Source organism: Fusarium oxysporum, chromosome IX, assembly GCF_013085055.1.
Source record: "Fusarium oxysporum Fo47 chromosome IX, complete sequence".
In the NCBI taxonomy this organism is placed as follows: Eukaryota; Fungi; Ascomycota; class Sordariomycetes; order Hypocreales; family Nectriaceae; genus Fusarium; species Fusarium oxysporum.
The window spans coordinates 2,015,736-2,037,219 of NC_072848.1; the positions used below are offsets into that span (position 1 = coordinate 2,015,736).

Here is a 21,484-nt window from a genome sequence, read left to right on the forward strand (position 1 = left end):
GTGTGTCTCGAGTCTGGGCATCTGAAGCAGAATAACCAACCACCTGTCGATCTTTCGAACCACCATACATGAACTTCATATGATGATAGTCTGAGCGTCAATCAACATCATATCATTTATCCTCAACTACATAAGCTGTCAAGGAGGATTGAATCCTTCGTTAATAACCGATCTATCACAGAAAACCCAATTGATGAAGAACGAGCAGTGGCAGCCCCCCTGCATAACCGTCTTCATCAATCTCTTCCGACAGGCTGAAACAGGAGCTTGACTTTGAGACGTGCAACCCCTGCCGCTAGAAAACTACAAGCTGAGGCCACCCGTCGCTAACACATATGCAGCCATTTCTGCACCAGCCCTGTTAGCACATCAACGACGGGCTACCGTGCTTCCATCCTGAATCTTGGTTCTTGGGCAAAGAAGCGACACCAAGCGTTTTCAAACAGCAGACAAAGACTTTTGAACTACCAGGTTCGGCTTGAATGTTTCGTGTTACTCGCATCGTGCCCCTGAACCCTGAGATCGCCTTGGCTGTATGGGGTTTATCACCGTCTATGGCTGTCGGATCCTTGTCTTTATAATGTATCATATCGTATCGTATCGCATGTATAATGTAACTGTTGATCTTGTCTCATCCCACGGACCAACTCCAGCTCAAACCTTGGAGGTTCCTCGCGCTTCACTTCCTCTCTCGTCCGTCCTCTCGTTTCTCTTCCTCTTCAATCAGCAGAAACTCCATTTCTCGCTTTTTGCATGTCATAAACCGCCAAGCCCTTATATTCTTTCCTTTGTCCTTCTCTTCCTTTGCTCTTGATCAAGGCTGGACCTTCGTTTGAATAACACTTTCTTTTATCTGATCAAGTCAGTGACTTGCATCATCAAACACTCATTTCCTGATACCCGGACTATTCATCCAACGCCTTGGGTATCCAAATCATATCAAGACATATTATAAAGACCCTTGGTTCATTAATACTTTTTGTTTATAATCAACACAACTCAGAATACCTACGACAATGGCGCCTTTTGATGAGCCCCATTACCTTCGGTGGCAGAGACAAGCAAAGAGGGCTTTTGGTGCGACTCTGCCGGATTGGACCATCGCCGATGACAGCGACGACTATGATGTTCACATTATGAAGAAGCGCATAGCAAGGCCGAGACGTAGACGAAGCAATGTTCCAACTTCATCCGGGGAGCCTGAGGTCATGATCAATATCCTACGGGAGCCTTATGCCAAGCGAGCCGATACTGTCGACCCTGCGACTGAAAAGCAGAAGCAGGACGCGAAGAAGGAAGAGAGTAGTGACAGTGAGAGTGAAGGTGATGATGCAGCCGACAGTGGAAGTGAGAGCGAGAGCGAGGACGAAGATGAAGAGCCCAAGAAGAGTGAAGACAAAACCAGCGACGACGCCAACCCAATCAACATCAAATTACCTGCATCATCAACAAACTCACCATCAGTTGAAGCTCCATCAGCTGAGGGAAGTATGTCGGATTCTCCTTTGGTAAGTCAGATCCCTGACCCGCTCATCATGTCCAAGTCGTTTTGGATTGAAAGACATGTCAAATGCATTGAAAGCTCGGTCTTGCTAACTCCTCTAAAGGTCGAAGGTGGTGATGGTATGCACTCCAATGTTCACAAGATCCTGCTGGGTGTTGGATCCGTCGGTATGCTCTACCTGTCCACTTCACCTATAACATTACAGACTGCTAACACGATATCAAGGCGGCTTTCTATTCCTACTTGGCATTGGCTTCCTCATCTGGAAATTCTACTCAAGGAAGCAGTCACCAAAGAAGCCTGCTCCCATTGATGACATGAACTTCGACAAGCCCAGCCGCTTTGAGAACCTCGTTTCCAAGGTGCCTTTCCTCGGATCACGCTACGGTCACAAGGGCTGGTACACAATCGAAGATCCATCCTATTCTCCTCCGTCCTATTCTCCGCCTCTTGCCGAGAAGGCACGACCTCAGTCACCACTCTTCATGCCTAAGCAATCCGACAACTTCCTAACAGTGCCCAGCCTACCGTTCGGTGTTTATCGTACGAGTGGCGACAGAAGGACAGGGGTTACAAACTATGACATTGACGCTGTCAGCCCTACAAGCACAACCTTTGTCGAGAGCGCCGTTGAAGTCCAGGTCGTGGCTCGTCATGATCCCAAGGACTCTCTGAGCACGCCGTACAAACCTCAACAACACAAGCGAATCCCCTCTACCACACCATATGCCTACGATGTCGGACGACGTCAGACCGGTGTTAGCGAACTCTCCTCCATCTCCTCTGGCTTCGGCGACGGCGACATCGTCGTGACGCCTACCACTCAGACTGTCCAAAGCGTCCCATCGCGACCAGAGCCTTCACGACAACCCACATGGAAGTCTACCAACTCTGTCGGCCGCCGTGACACTGTATCTACAGTAGCTTCAGTGGATACACGACCACGTTTCCGCTCAGTGAACTCATGGGTGAAGCAGCAGAATGGGCAATTGCGACGAGCTCAACGACAACAAGAGAACAGCCTTGATAGTGACGCTCCTCCGGTTCCTCCTCTGGCCCCCCCTCCTGAGCAGGACTTCAGATACATGTTGCAAGACGATGAGAGACCACGCCCAGTGGAGATGGTCTAGGATGGGTTCGGGAAACATGCATGATATATAGAGGCACCTTTGAAAGGAGTATGGCTGGACCAGGCGTCAGATACCTACGTTGGATTTTGTGACATAAACAAGGAAACAAACATATGGAACCAAGTGTATACTCAATTCTATGTCTATTAATTGATCGATCTAGTCTACTTCTCCGGTTTTTATGTCTGTATGTGAACTTAGGTCTGCTTGGCAGGGAACATCTCCCAAAAGCCAATTTCCATCTAAATCGTATTAGTCAAACGTCACTGTTCAAAAGGACGAGCATATACCTTGAGAGCATGGATGAAGATCTGAACAAGCTCTTCAATTCGCGAAGGTGACTGCAGTTGAATATGCTTTTCGAGCAGGGCTGTTTCTTGGTTAATAGACAGATACTCAATGAAACTGAGAAAGACTCACTAGATCCCAACTTGACAGCGTCAGTGTAATCCTCTTCATTGTAGTTCTTGATCCACGCCCAGTACGTGTTCCCCTCGCGGACAGTCTTCTCATGGTCGTGGAGCATCTTTGCTGCGGCACCATAACCAAGGAGGCATGGAGCAAGAGCCATTTGAAGACCAACCCAATCGCCATTTTGACCAACGTCAAGGACATAACGAGTGTATGCGGTGCAGGCTGCAAAGAAAATCAGAAAAAGATCACTTGTCATCGAACTGCTTAAACTTGCCCTGCTTCTCTGGTGTGGCACGAATCTGCTCGATGGACACACCGAAGCTCTCGCAGTACGAGGTATGGAGCTTCAGTTCATGCATGATATGCTGAACTATTTCTGTTGCCTATAGAGAGGTCATGAGGTCGTGTACAATATAGAGTTAAGAGAACATACTCGAGAAATATCCTCAATGTTTTGTGCCTTGTAGGCAGCGAGGGCATTGGCACGTGAAAAGTGAATCTGTAAATAATGATTAGCTTAGGATCGTTATATGTTTTGAAGACCAACCAAGTATAGGTAATCTTGGATGATATAGCCCTTGAAGGATTCGAGAGGCAGAGTTCCGTCACCCATAGCCATGACGAAGGGATGGTAAACAAACTCCTTCCAGACGTCGCGGACATCAGGGCGCTCGAGAAGCCACTCGATGAAGTAGCCGCTGTTCATCGAGTTAGTACAACAAAAGATGAGGGACGCTTTATGGACGTACGGGGCAAATGGGAGAGAATAGGTCGAGTGGAAGTGGTTTAGAGGACCATGCCCCTTGCCTAGGCCAGGTGCTGTTCGAATGGCAGCTTCAATGTATCGGCAGGCTGATCGAACAGCCGTAGGTGTATCAAGTCCCTTGGCCAAGTTTGATGCGATGGCCGCTAACAAACCAATTAGTATGAGACCAGAGTTCTTAGGCAAGTTTGTCACTTACACGCCAGAGAGCACCCCGTCCCATGGGTACTCGAGCTCGCCTGGTATGGGCTCTTGACTCTGACAACCTCACCATCACCGCCAACAAGAACGTCTATAACAACACTCCTCTCCTCTTCGGTCTCAGCCACAGTCAAGTCCTCCTTCATGGGCCGGTGTCCACCCTTGACGAGCACCCACTTAGGACCTAGAGCCTGGATTCGCTGGGCTACAGTCTCAAGGTCTTGCACACTGCGAACCTCAGGGACTTCTTGACCGTTTTGGGAAAGGATAAGAATAGCTTCAGGAATGTTTGGCGTGAGAACTGTAGTGTGTGGTAGAAGGTGCTTGCAGAGATGTTGAATGGCTTCATTGGGGAGGAGTGTTGCACCAGAAGTCGAAACCATGACCTGAAAGCCAAGTGTTAGAAAGATCCTAATATAGATCTGTAAGGGGGCACATACTGGATCTACGACAAGTGACGGGATGCTATGCTTAACCATGGTCTTTGCAACCATCTCTATCGTCTCTGTAGAAGCAAGCATGCCTACCAAGGTGTTAGTCATTGTGCAACACAGCGAAATCGTTGACCAACTCACCAGTCTTGACAACATCGACACCGACATCTTCAACACAAGCATCGATCTGCTGAGAGACGAAATCGGTGGGAATGACATGAATGCCCTTGACGCCTTGAGTGTTCTGCGCAGTCAGAGCCGTAGTGGCCGTCATAGCATAGCAGCCATGAGCAGCGATGACTTTCTGATCCGCTTCAAGTCCTCTGATGATTTTCCGTCAGCATATGTTGCGACTGAACATAAAAGTATCATGAAAACGTCCTCAAAAGGCTCCATCATGCCACTTTGAGTATAAGGAAAACTATACTTACGCTCCGCCCGAACTGTCCGACCCCGCGATGACAAGCACTCGTCCTTGTACCATGATAAAGGATATCTTTAGGAGGGTTCAAAGAATGGTCAATACAATGAATCTACCAAGAAAAGATGTATGATATAGGTGTCGTGAAGGAGTAACTTGGCCTAGATCGGAACTGAGCTCGCTCTTAATCCCGCGTTTCGGTTACTCATGGAAGCGGCGTTGGTATTGGCAGGCGATGTTAATTGCTCTGGTGGGGCCGAGTAATTCACCGTCATCATAGTTACAAGTCATATATTATCAGGTCATGATGTTACTTATCTACTCCCTGAACCCTAAAATTAACCAGCTAATTGTAAATTCGACATACTTAGTACCTGGTTCCTCAATATCATGAGTCCTTGTCGTAGACTGATTTGTGATTTGGGCATATGATGCTACTAGTCGAATCAAACGAGCAATGCTGTAATATCTTACTATAATATCCTCAACTTCACTTGGTCTCGTTCTAAGAAGCCCTCTCAGATAAAACCAGAAGCATCCCTTCTTCGATGTTTTGCCCAAAACTCCATTATTCAAAACCCAGATCAGACACCAATCCCCTTTACAGCAGCTACTCGTCACAAGGATATATACAGCTCAAGACCCGCCTGCCACCCCTTAACGCGCCATCATGATTCTTTGTCATTGGTATCGTGTAGTTGAAACTTTCCAACGTCGTGTTGCTTTTGGCTATGTAGTCATCTTACATCTTCGAAATATCATTGCCAATATCTCACCTCCTCAATCTGAGAGGAGCTGGTGTAAGATCTGGTGGCGGTGCCGGCGGCTCGCTGATGCTCCGCTGCCTCTCTGTCCTGTCATCCCCGGAGCTATTTTCGCCCTCGCCGCTTTCTTCTTCACTTTCCTCTTGGCTGTTATCATCGCTACTGTCGTCATCTTCGTCATCCTCCTCCTCATCAAATACTATTTGTCGCATCACGTTCTTGTCAAACAAATCTATAACCATCCTTCTCACCCCTAGCCGGTAGTGGTTCCATTCCATTGCGCTCATCACTTCTTTGAAGAACTGCGTACTTTTGAAGGCGCTTGGTTTGTGTGCCCGAAGCTTCTGGAGGTCAGTAAGCGCCTTCTTGTAGAGGACCATATTTCCTAGGTCCACAATGAGTTCCAGGACTCTTCTGTTAACATCCGCCTCGCTCAACAGAGCAGGTATTTCTGCTGGCTCAAGAGGTGGTCGAGCGGCGCGAGGTGGTGGCGCCTCCTGGGCTGTCCGTTGACTTGACGGCAGGGTGATTGACGTTACCGTCTTTTGTTTCCACGCTGTCAGTGATAATAACCTTGATAGGTCATTGGGGATGCAGAATCCGAGCGAGGTACCCATTGGTGTTGTGTTGGCATCCCATCCATGTTCAGATAGAATCTCCAGACCGTGCGTAGAGCGGGAAATCAGGCCAAGAACGAAGAATGCAGTGCCCCTTAGACTCATTACTTCATGGGTCTCAGCAATTCGAATGATATGCTCTACCACGTCGTTGGATTCCAAGAACGGTGCTCCAAGTTCCATGGACCCAACGTTGCCAACAGCCCAAAGGCAGCCTTTCACCTTCGTAAGCATTTCCGCATCTCCCTTATCCATGCCATGCTCACGAATCGTAGCTGCAAAATCCTCAAAATGACCCTTATCACTGAGCAGCCTACATCCCTCCTGGGTACGGGTCAACTCTCGATAGAAGTGCGGTGGTACATGGTTGTCATGGTAGTCCCCATCAATCTCACCATCCTCAAATAAACTCATGCGAGGATTGTGCTCGTCTGGATCAATGAGGAACGCTTTGGCCAAGCTTGCCTCTATGACCCTGACATATGTATCGTTCCGCCCCAGGAACCAGTCGTCCATTTCGTTACTGATGTAATCCAGTCCATCCAGGTAATGGTATCCGATAGATGTTGATAAGAACCGTAAGAGCAGCGGTGCTCCGATTTCTCCCAGATGATCGAGAGCTGGTCGGCATTCAACAATGTACTCCAGGTAGGTCTTGCGATTACAAGCTTTCTCCAAGATCTTCACAGCCGTGGCACAGACCTCAATCTCGGGATCGTAAAGCTGTGTGACCAAGAGCTGAATGGCCCATTTCGAGTCACCAACGCCACCCTGTCCGTTGGCCGATGGTACTGGCCGGATGGCGTATTTGCGAAGGGCATTGGTCGCATGAATTCGGATTTCCTTTGTGCCAGCAGTTAAAGCTTTGGACAACAAGACTCGAGGATGACCCTGGACGCTATAATCGAAGCTGGACAGGAGCAACTTGATGAGGTCTGGCCTCTGCTTCAAGTCCACGATGTGATACATCATATTGAACATCCTCCAACGTTCTAGTAGTTGAAGACCTTTAGGATCACCACTTAAAACACCAAGCATTGAGAAGTAGCCCGCGCAAAGTGTGTCAGTAACTCGATCTCTTGAGAACATTGGATACTGGGCTGTGAGGCCGCTAGTCTGAAGAAGTGTTGTTAGTGATCAAGTTGAGGAAACCATAAGAGCGTCAAGCCTTACCGGATCGCATTGTGCTAGACACTCAGCTATCTGTCTAAGCAACTTGCTGTCTGCCAAGAATTTAATTCCCTCAGGGGATTGAAGTAGAGAGTGCATCAGGGCACAACCAGCTCGGACATACTTTTGTGTGGCACGAGTGTTTTTGACGTTAGCAAACCTGTATTTGAAAGGGCGATAGAAGCTGATGATTCTCTTCATGAACTTGGATGCTTTGATGGCCTCTTCAAGTCTCTTGCCGCTTTGTAGAGGGCCGTCGATGATCTTGAGAATAGTCTCCCAGTTCCACTTAGCATAGTTCGAGCTGTTGAGGACATTACTATCAATCAACAGTTGCCGGAAAGTAGCGTCATCAAAAACCAGAGATTGGTGGGATTTGGGGGCCTCATCAATCGCGGATATGTCATTCGAGTTGTGACCTGACGATAACGCACCGGACAAGGCACCCGTGGGCGCACTCCTGTATAAAGTACGACTGACGCTGCTGATCTGGTAAACAATCCCCGACGCCACCCAGTGATCATTGTTGCCAATGTTGGCAGCCGATGAGAAGAGTTCCGGTAGGAGGTGAAGCTCGGCGCTCCAGGATGGAGGTAACAGGCGACTGGAAAGTTTCAGCACTTCGCTTATTAGAAGGGTCGTCTTGCGCTGGAGAGTCGGATTCTCGTCTCCTTGAGCAATCTTTAGGAGCACTGGTAGGAGGCCTGCTCGAATGAGCACTGCCAGCAAAAGAGCTGTGTAGTGCTCGACGAAATTTTGTTCACCGCTGTCCTCTTCTGTGAACTGTAAATGGCTCTTGTCCTTTTGATTTGACTTCAGATTCGCTACTCGACCGTACGTTGTCAATCTCCTTCCAGCAAGAAAAGAGGTTGCCCACGCTGGTGGTTTGATCCGTAGAAGTGAGAATATAAGATCAAGAATAGTCTCCCGAACCACATCACTCGGCAATAGCATGCTCGTGATCAAGGATCGAATTGTTCGAAGATCATACATGCAGAGAGTCATGAGCCCTGGCCATGACTTCAAAGCTGTTGCAATGGCCTTGGAGTTCTGTTTCATGATACTTTCGTTGGTCAGGAGGTGGTCAGTAAAGACAGTAAATAGCACTTCCAGACCATATCCGGGTTGTATGTATTTCCGCTTTCGAGGTGAGTCGAGCAGGTATAAAAATGCAGAGGTCAAACTTTCGGGAGATTTGTAGACGCCTTCTGAAAGGGCCTCCGTCAATGGTCCCAAACCACCGGATGCCACCAAAAGTGCTGGATCCTGCACTATAAGTTCTGCTAATGTCTCGATGCAGATAGGCCTTAGACGGTCCAAGTCTCCCTCGGCCGGCTGAGCATTTGCTCGTCGGTCTTCTCCATGCTCTGCAACTGCTACTATCGTGCGCACCACGGCTCGAGAGATCTCTTTCACTCCGCCTTTGACATCCAGAAATGCACGGACGAACTTGAGGGCCTGCTCACGTTCAACATCCGCTTTGCGGTAGTTATTAAGTGATCTGATTATGTCAGTAAAAGGGGCGCGGCCACAGTCGAAGTACATACCGTATCACCAGATAATCCGTGTTCAGACTTCGGATCTTCTTAAGTGATGCCACATCCGAAATAGCATATCTGGTCATTCGATAGCCAGCAGCCACGACTTCGCGACTCTCGCTTAGGAGCATTACTTGCATGCGGAGCCCAAAAATTGACCAGACCAAGTCGTACTTAAGAGTTGGGTAACGCTTGAAGAGATCGACGAGCTGATTCCCCCGCGAGACGTAGTACTCCGGCATCATGCCCTCAACCTCTAAGGCCTGGAGCAGCTCCGCAAGCGCAAATGTCGGACTTTCTGTTGGTTCCTCATTGTCAGACTCTACAACAGATCGTGACACGCTTTGTGGCGAACGCAGTCCAATTGGTCTCCCGGATTCGACAACGTTGCTCTGGGTACGGTTTCGTTTTGGCGTCGCAGGTGGAATCTGTCGTGTATGCTGAGCATCTGAAATCTTTTGGCGCAAGTCCTTGATACGCAAGTTGCTGGCGTTAAGCTCCGCCTCAACCTTTTGTCGTTGCTCTTTGGTCTGCTTCGCTTTCTTAGAGTTCAGCGCCTCTAGCATGTTCTCACTCCCCTCCTTGATTTTCATCTCACGGTTGAGTCGTTCTTTCAGATGTGCCAGAGCTTGCTCAGCTAGCGTGTCTACGTCATCCTCTTCCACCTTGTCCATGAAGCTGCTTGGGTATATTGACCCCGCTTCAGTCTTACTCCCAGCCCGACTACGCAACTCTGAACTGAAGCTGCCGGGAGCAACATTGAGACTGCTTCCCCTTGGCGCAAAAGATACGGCCGAAGCCGAGAGATTTCGGGCGTTAGCGCCATTGGGAGGTTGTAGACCCGAATCGCCTCGGTCGAAGCTCGTGCGACCAGATAACTGCTGAGGCAGGTTGTGTTGTGAAGGTTGGCTCGGAGGGGTCATGCCCTTCTGAGCTGCCGCGGAAGAGCTCAGCATATCAGCGGCGAACAGCCCACCGGTTGGGACTGGGCCCAAAGGTGGTGGAAGAGCATTCGTCGATCAACGGCGACTGAGGTAACGAGTACGGAGGATGCGATCGCGGTCAAGGTTCGTGTGCGTTACAGTGACTTCGTTTGGTAGGCGTATATTCGTTCGCAAAATGGCGGTATAAAGTGACTGTCTAGATCTAATGCTGCGAGCGATCGTAATGTTGTGTCGTATGTATAACTTCGACCGCGTTTTCGGTGATCGCGCTGTCAGAGAAGCTGTATCTGGACAGCGAAACTGGTTCAAGCAGGAGTTTCAAGAGAGCGGAGTTGTCGCCGAAGACGTTGGAGGTAGCTTGCGTGGATTCCAAGGCGATGGTGGTGCAAAAGCGATGTAGCCACGATACGGGGTTGAAGGTTCAGATCACCAACAGAAGCAATAACCAGATTGATGCCGTACAGAACCTTACGTAGATAGGCCAATATCAGAGCAAAACGAGCGAGGTTCAAGGACCAGTTTGGCAGGGTTTCGAGAGACGAGGGGACAGGTGATTGGAGGATCGAGAACAGAGGTTGTTGGCTTGCGGGCAACCAGGGCCTAAAGTGGAGGCGGACAAGACCCAGCCAGATGGTGATGCATTCCACTTACAAACCTGCCCGGGGCACTAAAGTCAACCTAGTGCTCTGTAAACTGTGCTGCACCCTGCAGTTGCGGGCGGCTTCACTACCTTAGAACCTAAAGTTTTGGAAAAGCTCCGGTACAGTAGCGTGCTGTAGGTTAGATGCTCTGAGCTTAAAACATTGTATTCCGGGGTTACGATGGAGTTAGGAGAACATCCATGAAGCTGAGGAGCTGGGGAACTGAGTTTGAGAGTCAGTGCCAATAGTAATAGAGGGTATGTTGCAAGCAAGCTGTTTGGCGCACGGCAGCTGATTGTCGTTGTAGGCCTTCGTCCTCATATAAGCATATAGCTTCCACCTTGGCATAGCATTTGAAGCCTGTGTAATAATGATTTCGCCATCTGCTTTCTTGACCATGTTCACATGCTGGTACACACAAATAAAAAACCCCTTACTAGGAATATATTGGTGCTTCGTGAGGCCATCACCAAAAATGTGAAAGATAACCTACAGGCTGCATGCCGGCGCCTTGTAATACTCCGAACTCATCAGACCGGAGGGCATGAATCCAGGATTGCCTTTAACATAAACACCAGAATCTGACTGGTACTCTCCCCTCATAATCTCGTACCTCATCTTTTCTGCAACCATAACTCAACTTGTGTTCGTATCGCAGGAATCATGCGATGTTGAGTCGCATTATAAGATAAGATAGACAAGTCAAGATAAGAGCTCCGATGGCTCCAGGCGGGCCCCGATATACGGGATCGAGGGCATCGGCGTCCTCCGGGGCCCGGCACCGACCCCCATCGCCCCATGGAAAAGCTTCAATTCGCTAACAATTGCAACATCGGACATTGAATTGTTCGGCCGTAGGCGCTTGTTTCTGATCGCCAACGTCCGTCTCCGTCCGTTGAGCCGCTTAGAGTAGCGTTGTTTGGTTGCTTTGTCTCTAATTACCTTAGCCGGAGCTGTCATTATCGCTGGGAAGGGGGGGCTGACATCCCAACCATTCTGCATACTTGCTAATCTATATTTAAAAGCCTATTCCTCCCCTTTCCTCCTTTCAAACCATACTGTGCTTAATCTTGATTCTTGAAAACATTGCCATCGCTCATCTCTTGTTGCAATACACTGAACCTGAAACCTTATCTGGTCTTATCCGGTATCAACTACACGTCTTCAGACTTATCTCACAACAAGCCTCTCACAATGCCTTACGTATCTGCTGCTCGCTATGGCAAGGACAATGTCCGCGTCTGCAAGGTTGATCGCGATGCCTCTACTGGCATCCAGACCGTCACTGAGATGACCGTCTGCTGTCTTCTCGAGGGAGAGATTGAGACCTCCTACACCAAGGCCGATAACAGTGTTGTCGTTGCCACCGACTCTATCAAGAACACCATCTACATTACCGCCAAGCAGAACCCTGTCAACCCTCCTGAGTTGTACGCCTCTATCCTCGGTAGCCACTTCATCGAGAAGTACAGTCACATTCATGTTGCCAACGTCAACGTCAAGACTGTTCGCTGGCAGCGTCTGGAGGTTGATGGCAAGCCTCACCCTCACAGCTTTTTCAAGGATGGTGAGGAGACCCGAAATGTGGAGGTTCGCGTGAGCCGACAGGAAGGTATCCAGATCAAGAGCTCTCTTGTTGGCTTGACTGTACTTAAGAGCACCGGTTCTGCTTTCCACGGCTTTGTTCGCGATGAGTACACAACTCTTCCTGAGACCTGGGATCGTATCTTCTCAACCGATGTTGATGCTACATGGAAGTGGAAGAAATTTGACTCACTGAACGCTGTCAAGGCCTTTGCTCCCAAATTCGACAGTGCTCGAGAGGCGGCACGCAACACCACCCTCAAGATCTTTGCCGAGGACGACAGTGCTAGTGTGCAAGCCACCATGTACAAGATGTCTACTCAGATTCTCGAGCTTGTACCCGAGATTGCGACAGTCACTTACGCACTGCCCAACAAACATTACTTCGAGATTGGTAAGCCTGGACACGCTTCCCCAAGTCGACTGTCGATACTAACCTCTTATCTAGACCTGAGCTGGCACAAGGGACTCAAGAACACAGGCAAGGATGCTGAGGTTTATGCGCCCCAGTCTGGCCCCAATGGTCTTATCAAGTGCGAAGTGTCTCGTGACAACTTGCAATCAAAGCTATAAAGGGGCGTTGAGAAAGGTTGTATTCTGCGGCGATAGATGTCAAGATGGAACGTTATTATGAACCCAGGATAAAGATTGATACCAAGCGATGAACTTAGATTCTAGCACTAGATATGATTTTAGTAATTATGTTAATTTTGCTACCTTTCTGCCTGTCCTGATTGTATTGTGTTGAAACCTGTACTGTGGTATTCCCTCACTCATGCCTTTTTTTACGATGATATCCATGACCGTGAACCGTAGGGGCATAATCAGGGTAAATGTCACTGGCAGAACGTAAACCAGACCCAGTGTCTTTGTACAGCAGGTGAAATGCACACCGGACACATCACATCATGAAAACGTTGATAATTGCTTGGTGCTAGGTCATAATATGCCCAAGATATTGGTACAAATAGTACAAGGACTCTCATAGCCCATCCGCATAGTCTTTACTGCGCAGCTCCCTCGTTCCATAGTTACTCCCGTGATTTCTTATAATCGCTTCTTATCGCCATTTCGGACCCTTTCGGTGGCCTTCTCCCAACCTTCCTCTCCCACTGGTACGCCAGCAAACCGTATCAAGTTATCCTTGTACGGATGAGCATCGCCCTCAAACGCCTTAAGTCTTGCCAATCGCTTGTCTCGTAGTCGGTTCTTGGGCAACATGCCACGCACAGCTTTGCGCAGAACCTCACTGCCTCCGTGCGCCTCCATGAGTGCGTCCATTGTTATGGACTTGAGGCTGCCAGGTCGTGTCGTGTGTCGGTAGTAAGGCTTTTGCCACTTCTTGCGGCCGGTTGTGTAAAGAGCGGCGCAGTTGGTCACGACAACGTAGTCACCGCAATCGGTTGATGGGTCGAAAATCGGCTTGTGCTTGCCCATGAGAAGAACGGCGATGCGGGATGCGAGACGGCCGAGTGAAGGTGGTGTAACGCCGGGCTGAGTAGAGAGTGTGGCATGAGGGGCGGAGGCAGATACACTATGCCATACTCGAGAGTAGGCCAGTTTTGTCTATTTGATGTTGGTTAGACAAGAGAAGGATTTGAGGATATTCATCTTATCAGCTCACCAGACCGAGGACTTGCGACATCTTGAAGGCTTTGAGAGATCAATCTCTCACAATTTACCTCCAATTGGGTTGGTCAGCCGCAAAACTGGTGAAGGGGGGGTCAAATCGTCGTGTAGCTTCGTTTTGCTGTATCGCGAGATCTACCAACACCGAAACGCTCAACCAGAAAGTTTGGATCCAGACGCCAAGAATTAATTGCTGACTCAGGATGAAGAACAGTCACGTGCTAATAGCTTAAATCCCGAAGCCACTGCCTGACCCGCTTCCGGGGTGCGGAAGTGTGCGACAACGGCCGGACCCCGATGTTATCACTCGATTGTGGATTTCAAAGCAGCGAACAAAACCCGCCCACGTCGTGCTACAACCTTGTTTTCTAAGCAAATGCCTCTCAAGTTTACACCTGCAAGAGTATTTACAACTGCTTCTCTCTTTACAATAGCTGGTTATTCAGCATATCAATATCGAATCTCACGTATCAACTCTAACACCACGCCCCCCACTTGTAAGTTCTCCAACTTCTATGCGATTCTCTTACACTATGAGTATGAAACTAACGGATCGACGCAGCATCTAACAAGATGACGGCCGATAACTCGTTTGAGGTGCGCACAAAATTCTGAGCTATGAGTCATGGCTGAGAAAAGGGGACGAGGAGAGTTGTTGAGATCTTTTCCCAGTATTCAGGTACTAATGAAACGTCTTGAAAACAGACCCTCTTTGCTGTTCCGCTGTCATGTGACGGTTGTGTCAAGGCGGTTTCAGACTCTCTGTACAAGCTCAGCGGTATCAGTAATGTGGAAGGCAACTTGAAGGACCAGTTGATTTCTGTTAAGGGCACCGGTAAGGCGAGCTAACTCACCGAGCCGTGTACAAGCTAACGGTGCCGAACTTCCAGCTCCCCCATCAGCTATCGTAGAAGCTATCCAAGCCACCGGAAGAGATGCCATCTTGCGTGGAACGGGGGCCTCAAACAGTATGTGCAGAGCAGTTACTCACCCTCCTGTGGTACAATCACACAGCCATTGGATTGCCGGCTCCTCAAATCTTGGCTCTACAACTTGGTACAATCAATCACTGACCTCGAAATCTGACAGGTGCCGCTGTGAGTATTCTCGAAACATTTGAAGATCCTGTGGATGGCTTCTACGAAGAGCCTAGAAGAGATGTAAGGGGGCTAGCAAGAATGGTACAAGTTAGTTCAGGACGGACATTGGTTGACTTGACTATCCGCGGCGTTTCGCCCGGAACTTACAAAGCTTCAATTCGCGCATACGGTGACTTGAAGAACGGTGCGACCTCAACGGGTCCTGTCTGGACAGGAGATGACAAGAAGCCTCGAGGTGACCTTGGTACTATTGAGGTCGGTGAGGATGGACGGGGCGCAGCCTTCATAGACCATGGTTTCCAAATCTGGGAGGTCATTGGACACGCCATGGTTCTGACAAGGCAGGAAGAGAAGGACGAACCACTGAAGAACGATAAGGACACCGTCGTCGGCATTATCGCACGAAGCGCTGGCATGTGGGATAACGATAAGACGGTGTGCTCATGCACAGGCAAGACGCTTTGGGAGGAACGAAAGGACGAGGTTCAGAAGGGAATGCTATGATAACGAGGCATTTACCAAATCCAAGTCGCCAACCAAGTCTGAATATTAACGCTGAACAGTGCCAAGAGGAGGATTATTTCTGATTTATGGCATGATGCACACCCTTTGTTGAAGGCTTGTCGTCCACTCAACTGTTTCTCCGCAGACTTGAAACAAAGCCCATGTAATCTAAGTTGGGTTGAAGAGTGACAAGTGGAAGATCTGTAACGTATCGACGGTGCAGCGGCGAGATGTGGTGCGATATCTGACCTGGGGACAAGATCGAACATGGGTCTTTTCCATGATCATGGTTCGATATCATTCCAAAGAGGCAATATCCTCGTGTTTAGCTGAGCCTCACGGAAAAACTGATTCTCGTACTCGTTCACCTTAAAAGAATTCGGAACTATTTTCTGCGGTTACATATCCTCGTGATAAAAGCTGGTAAACGGCTGATGGAAGTTTGAGACTAAGGCATAGACGGCAAGTAGAATCTGAGATCCAAGGCTTCAATGCATTGATAGTAAGACCTTGCTGGGATGAAGATGAAACCCCAGAGATCAGCCACAGAATTATGCGAGACAATGGTGTAAGTGACAGCTGTAACATGTTCCATTGGCATCTACCTTGACGTCAGTCACGATAGGCTAGCACTGCCAAGCTGAGATTCGGAGTAGATCGACTGTTTCGATGCCTTTAAAGAGAAAAGAATATTCAGGTGAGTGAAGGATGAGACGAAGAGACAGGGACGATACCTGTTCGTGTGTATGAGAGAGACGGGAGGAAATACAAGGCTGAGGGTTAGCTCAAACCTTCGCATCAGGATAGTAGATAAACTCAAGATCTGATGTACGATGAAAAACAGGGCGAGATGAAGGAACAAGAAACTGTTCAAAGTTGAATCTGGAACTTAGATACAATACTAACTAACCTTGATGGGTACATGATCGACTATTGCCGTTGAATCCGCTCGTACTGTGAGACAAACAGATAGACAGGTCAAGATATGAATATTCAACATGAATCATTTTCATGGTACTCCGTAACTACGCGTGAATCTAAAATTTCTGGAGGAATTCTGGCTCTTTCATTTATATTAACCAATGACTTTGACTCGCTTGTTAAGCGATGCCAACAGATTTTCAACTTTATTAACTTTTTGCATTAAGTAGATATCTCAATATACGCGAGAGTGCCTGATGTACACTGTCGATTTTAAGCTCACCAAATAGTTTCCGGCGTGAGATTGTCTCAGATATCTTGTGCCTGAACGTCATGACGTCTAGAAACTTTCTGCTACGTCCCCGGGTCTCGGGCTGTAACCAACTGGCACCCCTGGCTCCATGGGGCTCCGGATCACCATATGCCGAAAGGTTCAATGCAACATGCACTGCCGCAGTTGTTGTAAGGCCTCCCGCAGAAAGGGAGTACATCTATATAGTTGTTGGCCCGGTAAGGAGGCCAGACGGGGTCTGAATGTCAGGAGGAAAACTCCCAACACAGTCAGGCTCGAGAGACTGGATGAAGAGCCCGGACTGGTGGTACGGTATGGATACTCGGTACTATATCGTACACAGCCAGATGCGTGTTGAGTGGGCGCATTAGCGTCGAGAGCTGGCGGCAATCGAAGCAAGGGATAGGCTGGGAATTCTCCAAAATGAAGATGTTGTAAAAAATCACGAGAGTAAACATCATCATCTGTCGTTTGGTTCAAGTCATGAAAGTTGTTCCTTTTGGTGCCGGTTTCTTCCTAATCTCCGTTTGCCAAGATCGCTTGAGAGTCTCTCCCTGGTGGCCGCTAGGGTTGGATCTCGGCTCTTTGCTAAAGAAGGCACAACGACTCTCGTTTTCACTCACCGTAAATCCAATGGTCCTCGCATCTTGGCAGCTTGGGCTGGGCAGGTAGGTACCACTTGTAAAGCTCATTTCGATCCCGTGCCTTCGGGACCGAAGCCTGAATAGAACAAAACGTAACGATCGAGTCCAGTAACAGTAAGTTAGACTGCTGTATGTTCCATTCCTTTGGGCCTATACTGCAGGGTCCATCACTCTAAACTGCCCACATCAGGGCGCTTAAACCCAGATTAGGGTTGATCGAGAGGATGGAACGCACGTCATTCGACACCAGCAGCTTGGACGCATAATCCCATCCCATCAGCCACGGCGGTCGACCAGGGTATGACTTGTTGGCATTGTAAGTTCGACTGAAGATTTCCCATCATGGGAGAGAGGGGAGAATTGGAGTAGGCGCCGAGGGATGGGTCATTCAGGCAAGACCCTGGTATAGTGGCCAATGAGAAGATGCGCCTGAGAGTGACCAGCACCTGTGACAGTCGCTGCAGCAGGTGCATAAAGTAACCCCGTTGTCTGAGCAAACCCTGGCAGAACCCCAAATCATTCATCACAGTTCGCATAGAACCTTTCGATTACTTTGAGGCATCTGACGACGCTGCTGAATGCAGTGGTTCGATCTAACATGAGAGCTAGTTTCATGAGGGTAGGATACACCAATTTAGCTCTCATCTATGTGAAGAAAGACATCACATCTAGTTCATCACATCACAGGTGACGGTTATGCATTCAGTCTTAGTCTACACCGTCAAACAGTCAACTTTTCTTTTTCGAATTCCCCAATATCCATTACGCCAGTGGAGAAGAGAAACAAGATGAGGATTTTAGGTTCCCAGCTCAAACCCGGCCCGGTAAGAGTGTTGGTAAACCTCTTACATGTGGCTAGCGGTCGATCAGACGTTGCACATGCACTGAGAGAAGTAATACATTTCAGATCTCAGATGCAGTCGGAAACATTGCTGTAGCAGAGGCAAGAGGAAGAGAAAAACGTGCGAACCCTTGTTGCACATCCCCCTGGCCCGCTGAGCAGAGACTGCAGAGTGTGGTTGTAGAGAGTCAGGTCCCCCGTAGGCCGTGTGACAACCATCATCGACCAATTCCCATCGCCTCTAGGCGCTGGGTCTAGTTGCACCAGCCACTCATCGGTTGTTGTGCCGTATGTCATCTCAAGCACTGCTGCAATCGATCATTTCCATCACCACGCCATTGACTCTTGGCTCGCAATAATCTCTTGTTCGATCTAGAAATAGGCCATGAAATTGGCAGTTTTGTTCTTCGCAAAAGTTTTGATTCCATGTGTTTGCAGCTGAGCCGGAGAGAAACATCCCACTTACATGACGATTTCTTGGCCTATTCTCTCAAGCTGGATATAGTAATGACAACTCGGCCTCTCGATTGTAGTTCTCCGATCAGTATCTTAATTGTCTCTTGTTTGTTGTATCAAGATAGCTGTTGCATACAATAGCTTGTTCTATACGCGCTTAGTTCTCGAGTCAATGTCCAACACTAAACCCGAGGCTTTTCAACCACTTCTCAACCAACCTCAGCAATCAACAATTCTTGAAGCTATAAAAAGAAAGAACAGAATCGATATACGATCCAACCTAATCTCCCATCGATTATCTATATCACAAAGCAAACCAATCCCCTCATCGTCTAGTCACTAAGCACATCTTGACTTTCCTCTTTCTCTCTCGAGGTAGCGCCACTGGCTCGGCCGCCAAGACAGGAGTGCGCCAATTGCTTGCTTCAGGCTCTTCGCACTCCAGCACCGGACTAACCCTGCAAAGCCAACCCCCTGTCCCTTTCACCTCAGTGTCCGCCATGCCCGTACTTGGCATACCCCTGTACCCCCGTACCGTGCCTAGCGTGCCTACCCCCCGCCACCATTCGACCCGACCGCACCGCACCGCACCTTCCTTACCTCTGGTCACAGGTGCTGCCCGCCGAATAATAAGTTGGGACAGCCCTCATACATTAAGCGCCCATTCTGAGCCCCTCAACTCTCCCTTGACTCTTGAATTTCTGCTATTTACCACGAATATCTCCCTATACTGTTTTGTATTCCCGATCATTCCGCTCTTACATATCTACCTATTACTCTAAATTCCAATCTGCTGTGGTACTTTGCCCTGCAACGACAATCATGTCGTTGAAACAGGTACAGTCCTCCACTGTCATGTCTTCCCATCAGTCCACTAACTCAATTCCTCTCTACAGGAAATCGAGACCTGGGTGGCAGCCCTGGGCCGTTACGATAATAATGAATTCGAAGAGGCTCTCAACGAGTTTGGAAAAATTGGCGACACTAGCAAGATCCTCTTCAACATGGGCGTGATCCATGCCACACTCGGCGAGCACGAGAAAGCTGTATGCAAACCTTTACAGACTATACAATTTAACAATACTAATTGCTTGCCTAGGTTGAGAGCTACCAACGAGCCATTCGACTTGACCAATACCTCGCCGTTGCCTACTTTCAGCAAGGCGTCTCGAATTTCCTCCTCGGCGACTTCGAAGAAGCCCTCGCCAACTTCAACGACACACTCCTTTACCTCCGTGGCAATGCCATGATCGACTACGCTCAGCTCGGTCTTCTATTCAAACTCTACTCCTGCGAGGTGCTTTTCAACCGAGGTCTTTGTTACATCTACTTGCAGCAGATGGAGGCTGGTATGCAGGATTTCTCGTATGCTGTGAAGGAGAAGGTGGTGGAAGATCACAATGTTATTGATGATGCTATAAGAGAACAGGCGGAGGTTTGTAATTCCATAACATTTACCCTGGCCGCTCATCTAACTTGATTAGGGTTATACTGTCTTCTCAATTCCTGTCGGAGTTGTCTACAGACCCAACGAAGCCAAAGTTCGAAACCTCAAAACAAAAGATTATCTTGGCAAAGCCAGACTTGTGGCAGCTTCAGATCGTGCAAATGCCTTCACTGGATTTGCAGGTTCCGAAATCAAGAACGTAAGTTGTTCTCAACGTTTCTGTGCTGAAATTTCCTTGACTAACAACATTTAGGCTGGTAAGCTAGAGGTCAAGGATGACCGGCCTGCCGACAATATTTCCTTCGCCGCTACAAATCTCGTCAAACCTGGTCTTTCGTCTCGGAGACAACAATCAGAACCTCCGAACAACCGAAATGTATTTCCGCCAACACCTCCACCCGAGAACGAGCGCCCATCTCGTGCTGCTTCTGTTCGCGGTGGGAAGCCTCAGTTGGCTAAACTCAACATACAGCAGGCCGAGCCAAACCGCCGGTACGAGAAGGCAACTTCACCACCAGATAGCCGTTCTCGGCCCATGCCCGCAAGATCAGCATCTGCTGCTAGTTCTAGAATGATGCAGAGGGAGCCTCAACCTCTCCAGTTAAGACCCCGGCAGATCCCAGAAGAGACAGGGTCACCAGAGGATGTCTATGCTATGTACCAGGGAGGCGATCCTTACCGAAACTCAAGAGGGTCTACCGGCAGTCGGCGCCAGAGACAGCCACAGTATTCTGAAGAGGAAGACGGATCAGATTATGATGGCACCATCAACGAGAACGACTTCGAGATGATCGGTCAACGCCGAGGTCCAGGCTCTGTTTCAGGTCAACGTGGTAACCGACGACCAGAGATCACAAAGATCCGTGTCAAGGTCCACGCTGATGAAGTCAAACTCATCATGATCGCTCCTGATATCAAATACGAAACGCTAGCCGACAAGGTTCGCGATAAGTTTAATATTAGGCGACGATTTAAGATTAAGGTTAAGGACGAAGACATGCCCAATGGGGACATGATTACAGTGGGCGACCAGGATGACCTGGAGATGGTGATTGATAGTGTCAAGGAGGAAGCAAAGAAACAACGAGCAGAGACTGGCAAGATGGAGGTATGTGGATATTCCCCTTCTTATGGTGCTGAACCCATCGCTAACATAATTGCAGATTTGGATCTTTCAACTTTAGACATATACCCTGACAGCGCGCATTTGCATTTTGGATATTTACGAATTTCTATCACGAAGCAGTGGCTTGTGAGTTGACCAAGAAATCCCCAGAAAAGACCCTTTTCTGTTCTTGGATTTTTATCATTATCTTAATCTTGTACTTTTCAAAGCATGTCAAAATAGTCAGCATATCAAGGGTCTTTAAGTTAGATGGCAGGCAGCCGGAGTCCGGGGTATTTGATTTCTACCCATCTAATCACTCATACGGAGGGAAGCAGAGAAAAGAACAGGGCGAGACGCAAGGGTTCGCATTCAACCTCAATCATGACGTTATGACAACACCACATTCGATAGTCCATC

At 48.6% G+C, this 21,484-nt stretch overlaps 6 protein-coding genes across 6 annotated transcripts; 4 read left to right on the forward strand and 2 right to left on the reverse strand.

The window, feature by feature from the left end:
* The first annotated feature begins 639 nt into the window (after positions 1 to 639).
* Positions 640 to 2,903, forward strand: FOBCDRAFT_52845 (uncharacterized protein). The gene is made up of 3 exons (XM_031190223.3): positions 640 to 1,508; positions 1,608 to 1,671; positions 1,730 to 2,903. The coding sequence occupies exons 1-3, from the start codon at positions 1,017 to 1,019 to the stop codon at positions 2,632 to 2,634; spliced, it is 1,461 nt and encodes a 486-aa protein (XP_031034208.2). The 5' UTR covers positions 640 to 1,016; the 3' UTR covers positions 2,635 to 2,903.
* FOBCDRAFT_168262 (Rapamycin-insensitive companion of mTOR, N-term-domain-containing protein) lies at positions 2,761 to 10,367 on the reverse strand. Its single transcript, XM_059608439.1, has 15 exons — positions 8,966 to 10,367; positions 7,422 to 8,919; positions 5,644 to 7,364; positions 5,242 to 5,275; positions 4,878 to 4,942; positions 4,588 to 4,769; positions 4,453 to 4,535; positions 4,011 to 4,398; positions 3,798 to 3,957; positions 3,596 to 3,746; positions 3,482 to 3,547; positions 3,323 to 3,431; positions 3,055 to 3,270; positions 2,925 to 3,004; positions 2,761 to 2,876 (listed from the first exon to the last, which is right to left on the reverse strand). The coding sequence occupies exons 1-15, from the start codon at positions 9,910 to 9,912 to the stop codon at positions 2,832 to 2,834; spliced, it is 5,745 nt and encodes a 1,914-aa protein (XP_059467843.1). The 5' UTR covers positions 9,913 to 10,367; the 3' UTR covers positions 2,761 to 2,831.
* Positions 10,368 to 11,513: 1,146 nt separating this feature from the next.
* On the forward strand, positions 11,514 to 12,841 carry FOBCDRAFT_253046 (uncharacterized protein). Its single transcript, XM_031190228.3, has 2 exons — positions 11,514 to 12,519; positions 12,574 to 12,841. Exons 1-2 carry the CDS (start codon positions 11,736 to 11,738, stop codon positions 12,696 to 12,698), a joined length of 909 nt encoding a protein of 302 aa, XP_031034213.2. The 5' UTR covers positions 11,514 to 11,735; the 3' UTR covers positions 12,699 to 12,841.
* A 190-nt stretch (positions 12,842 to 13,031) lies between these two features.
* On the reverse strand, positions 13,032 to 13,905 carry FOBCDRAFT_231561 (ribosomal protein L13-domain-containing protein). Its single transcript, XM_031190229.3, has 2 exons — positions 13,750 to 13,905; positions 13,032 to 13,691 (listed from the first exon to the last, which is right to left on the reverse strand). Exons 1-2 carry the CDS (start codon positions 13,768 to 13,770, stop codon positions 13,173 to 13,175), a joined length of 540 nt encoding a protein of 179 aa, XP_031034214.1. The 5' UTR covers positions 13,771 to 13,905; the 3' UTR covers positions 13,032 to 13,172.
* Positions 13,906 to 14,041: 136 nt separating this feature from the next.
* On the forward strand, positions 14,042 to 15,843 carry FOBCDRAFT_231562 (superoxide dismutase). Its single transcript, XM_031190230.3, has 5 exons — positions 14,042 to 14,251; positions 14,317 to 14,351; positions 14,460 to 14,589; positions 14,645 to 14,722; positions 14,844 to 15,843. Exons 1-5 carry the CDS (start codon positions 14,131 to 14,133, stop codon positions 15,356 to 15,358), a joined length of 879 nt encoding a protein of 292 aa, XP_031034215.3. The 5' UTR covers positions 14,042 to 14,130; the 3' UTR covers positions 15,359 to 15,843.
* A 3,281-nt stretch (positions 15,844 to 19,124) lies between these two features.
* On the forward strand, positions 19,125 to 21,468 carry FOBCDRAFT_231571 (uncharacterized protein). Its single transcript, XM_054706874.2, has 6 exons — positions 19,125 to 19,349; positions 19,409 to 19,558; positions 19,612 to 19,947; positions 19,997 to 20,158; positions 20,213 to 21,067; positions 21,123 to 21,468. Exons 1-6 carry the CDS (start codon positions 19,335 to 19,337, stop codon positions 21,141 to 21,143), a joined length of 1,539 nt encoding a protein of 512 aa, XP_054562849.2. The 5' UTR covers positions 19,125 to 19,334; the 3' UTR covers positions 21,144 to 21,468.
* The last annotated feature ends 16 nt before the right edge of the window (positions 21,469 to 21,484 follow it).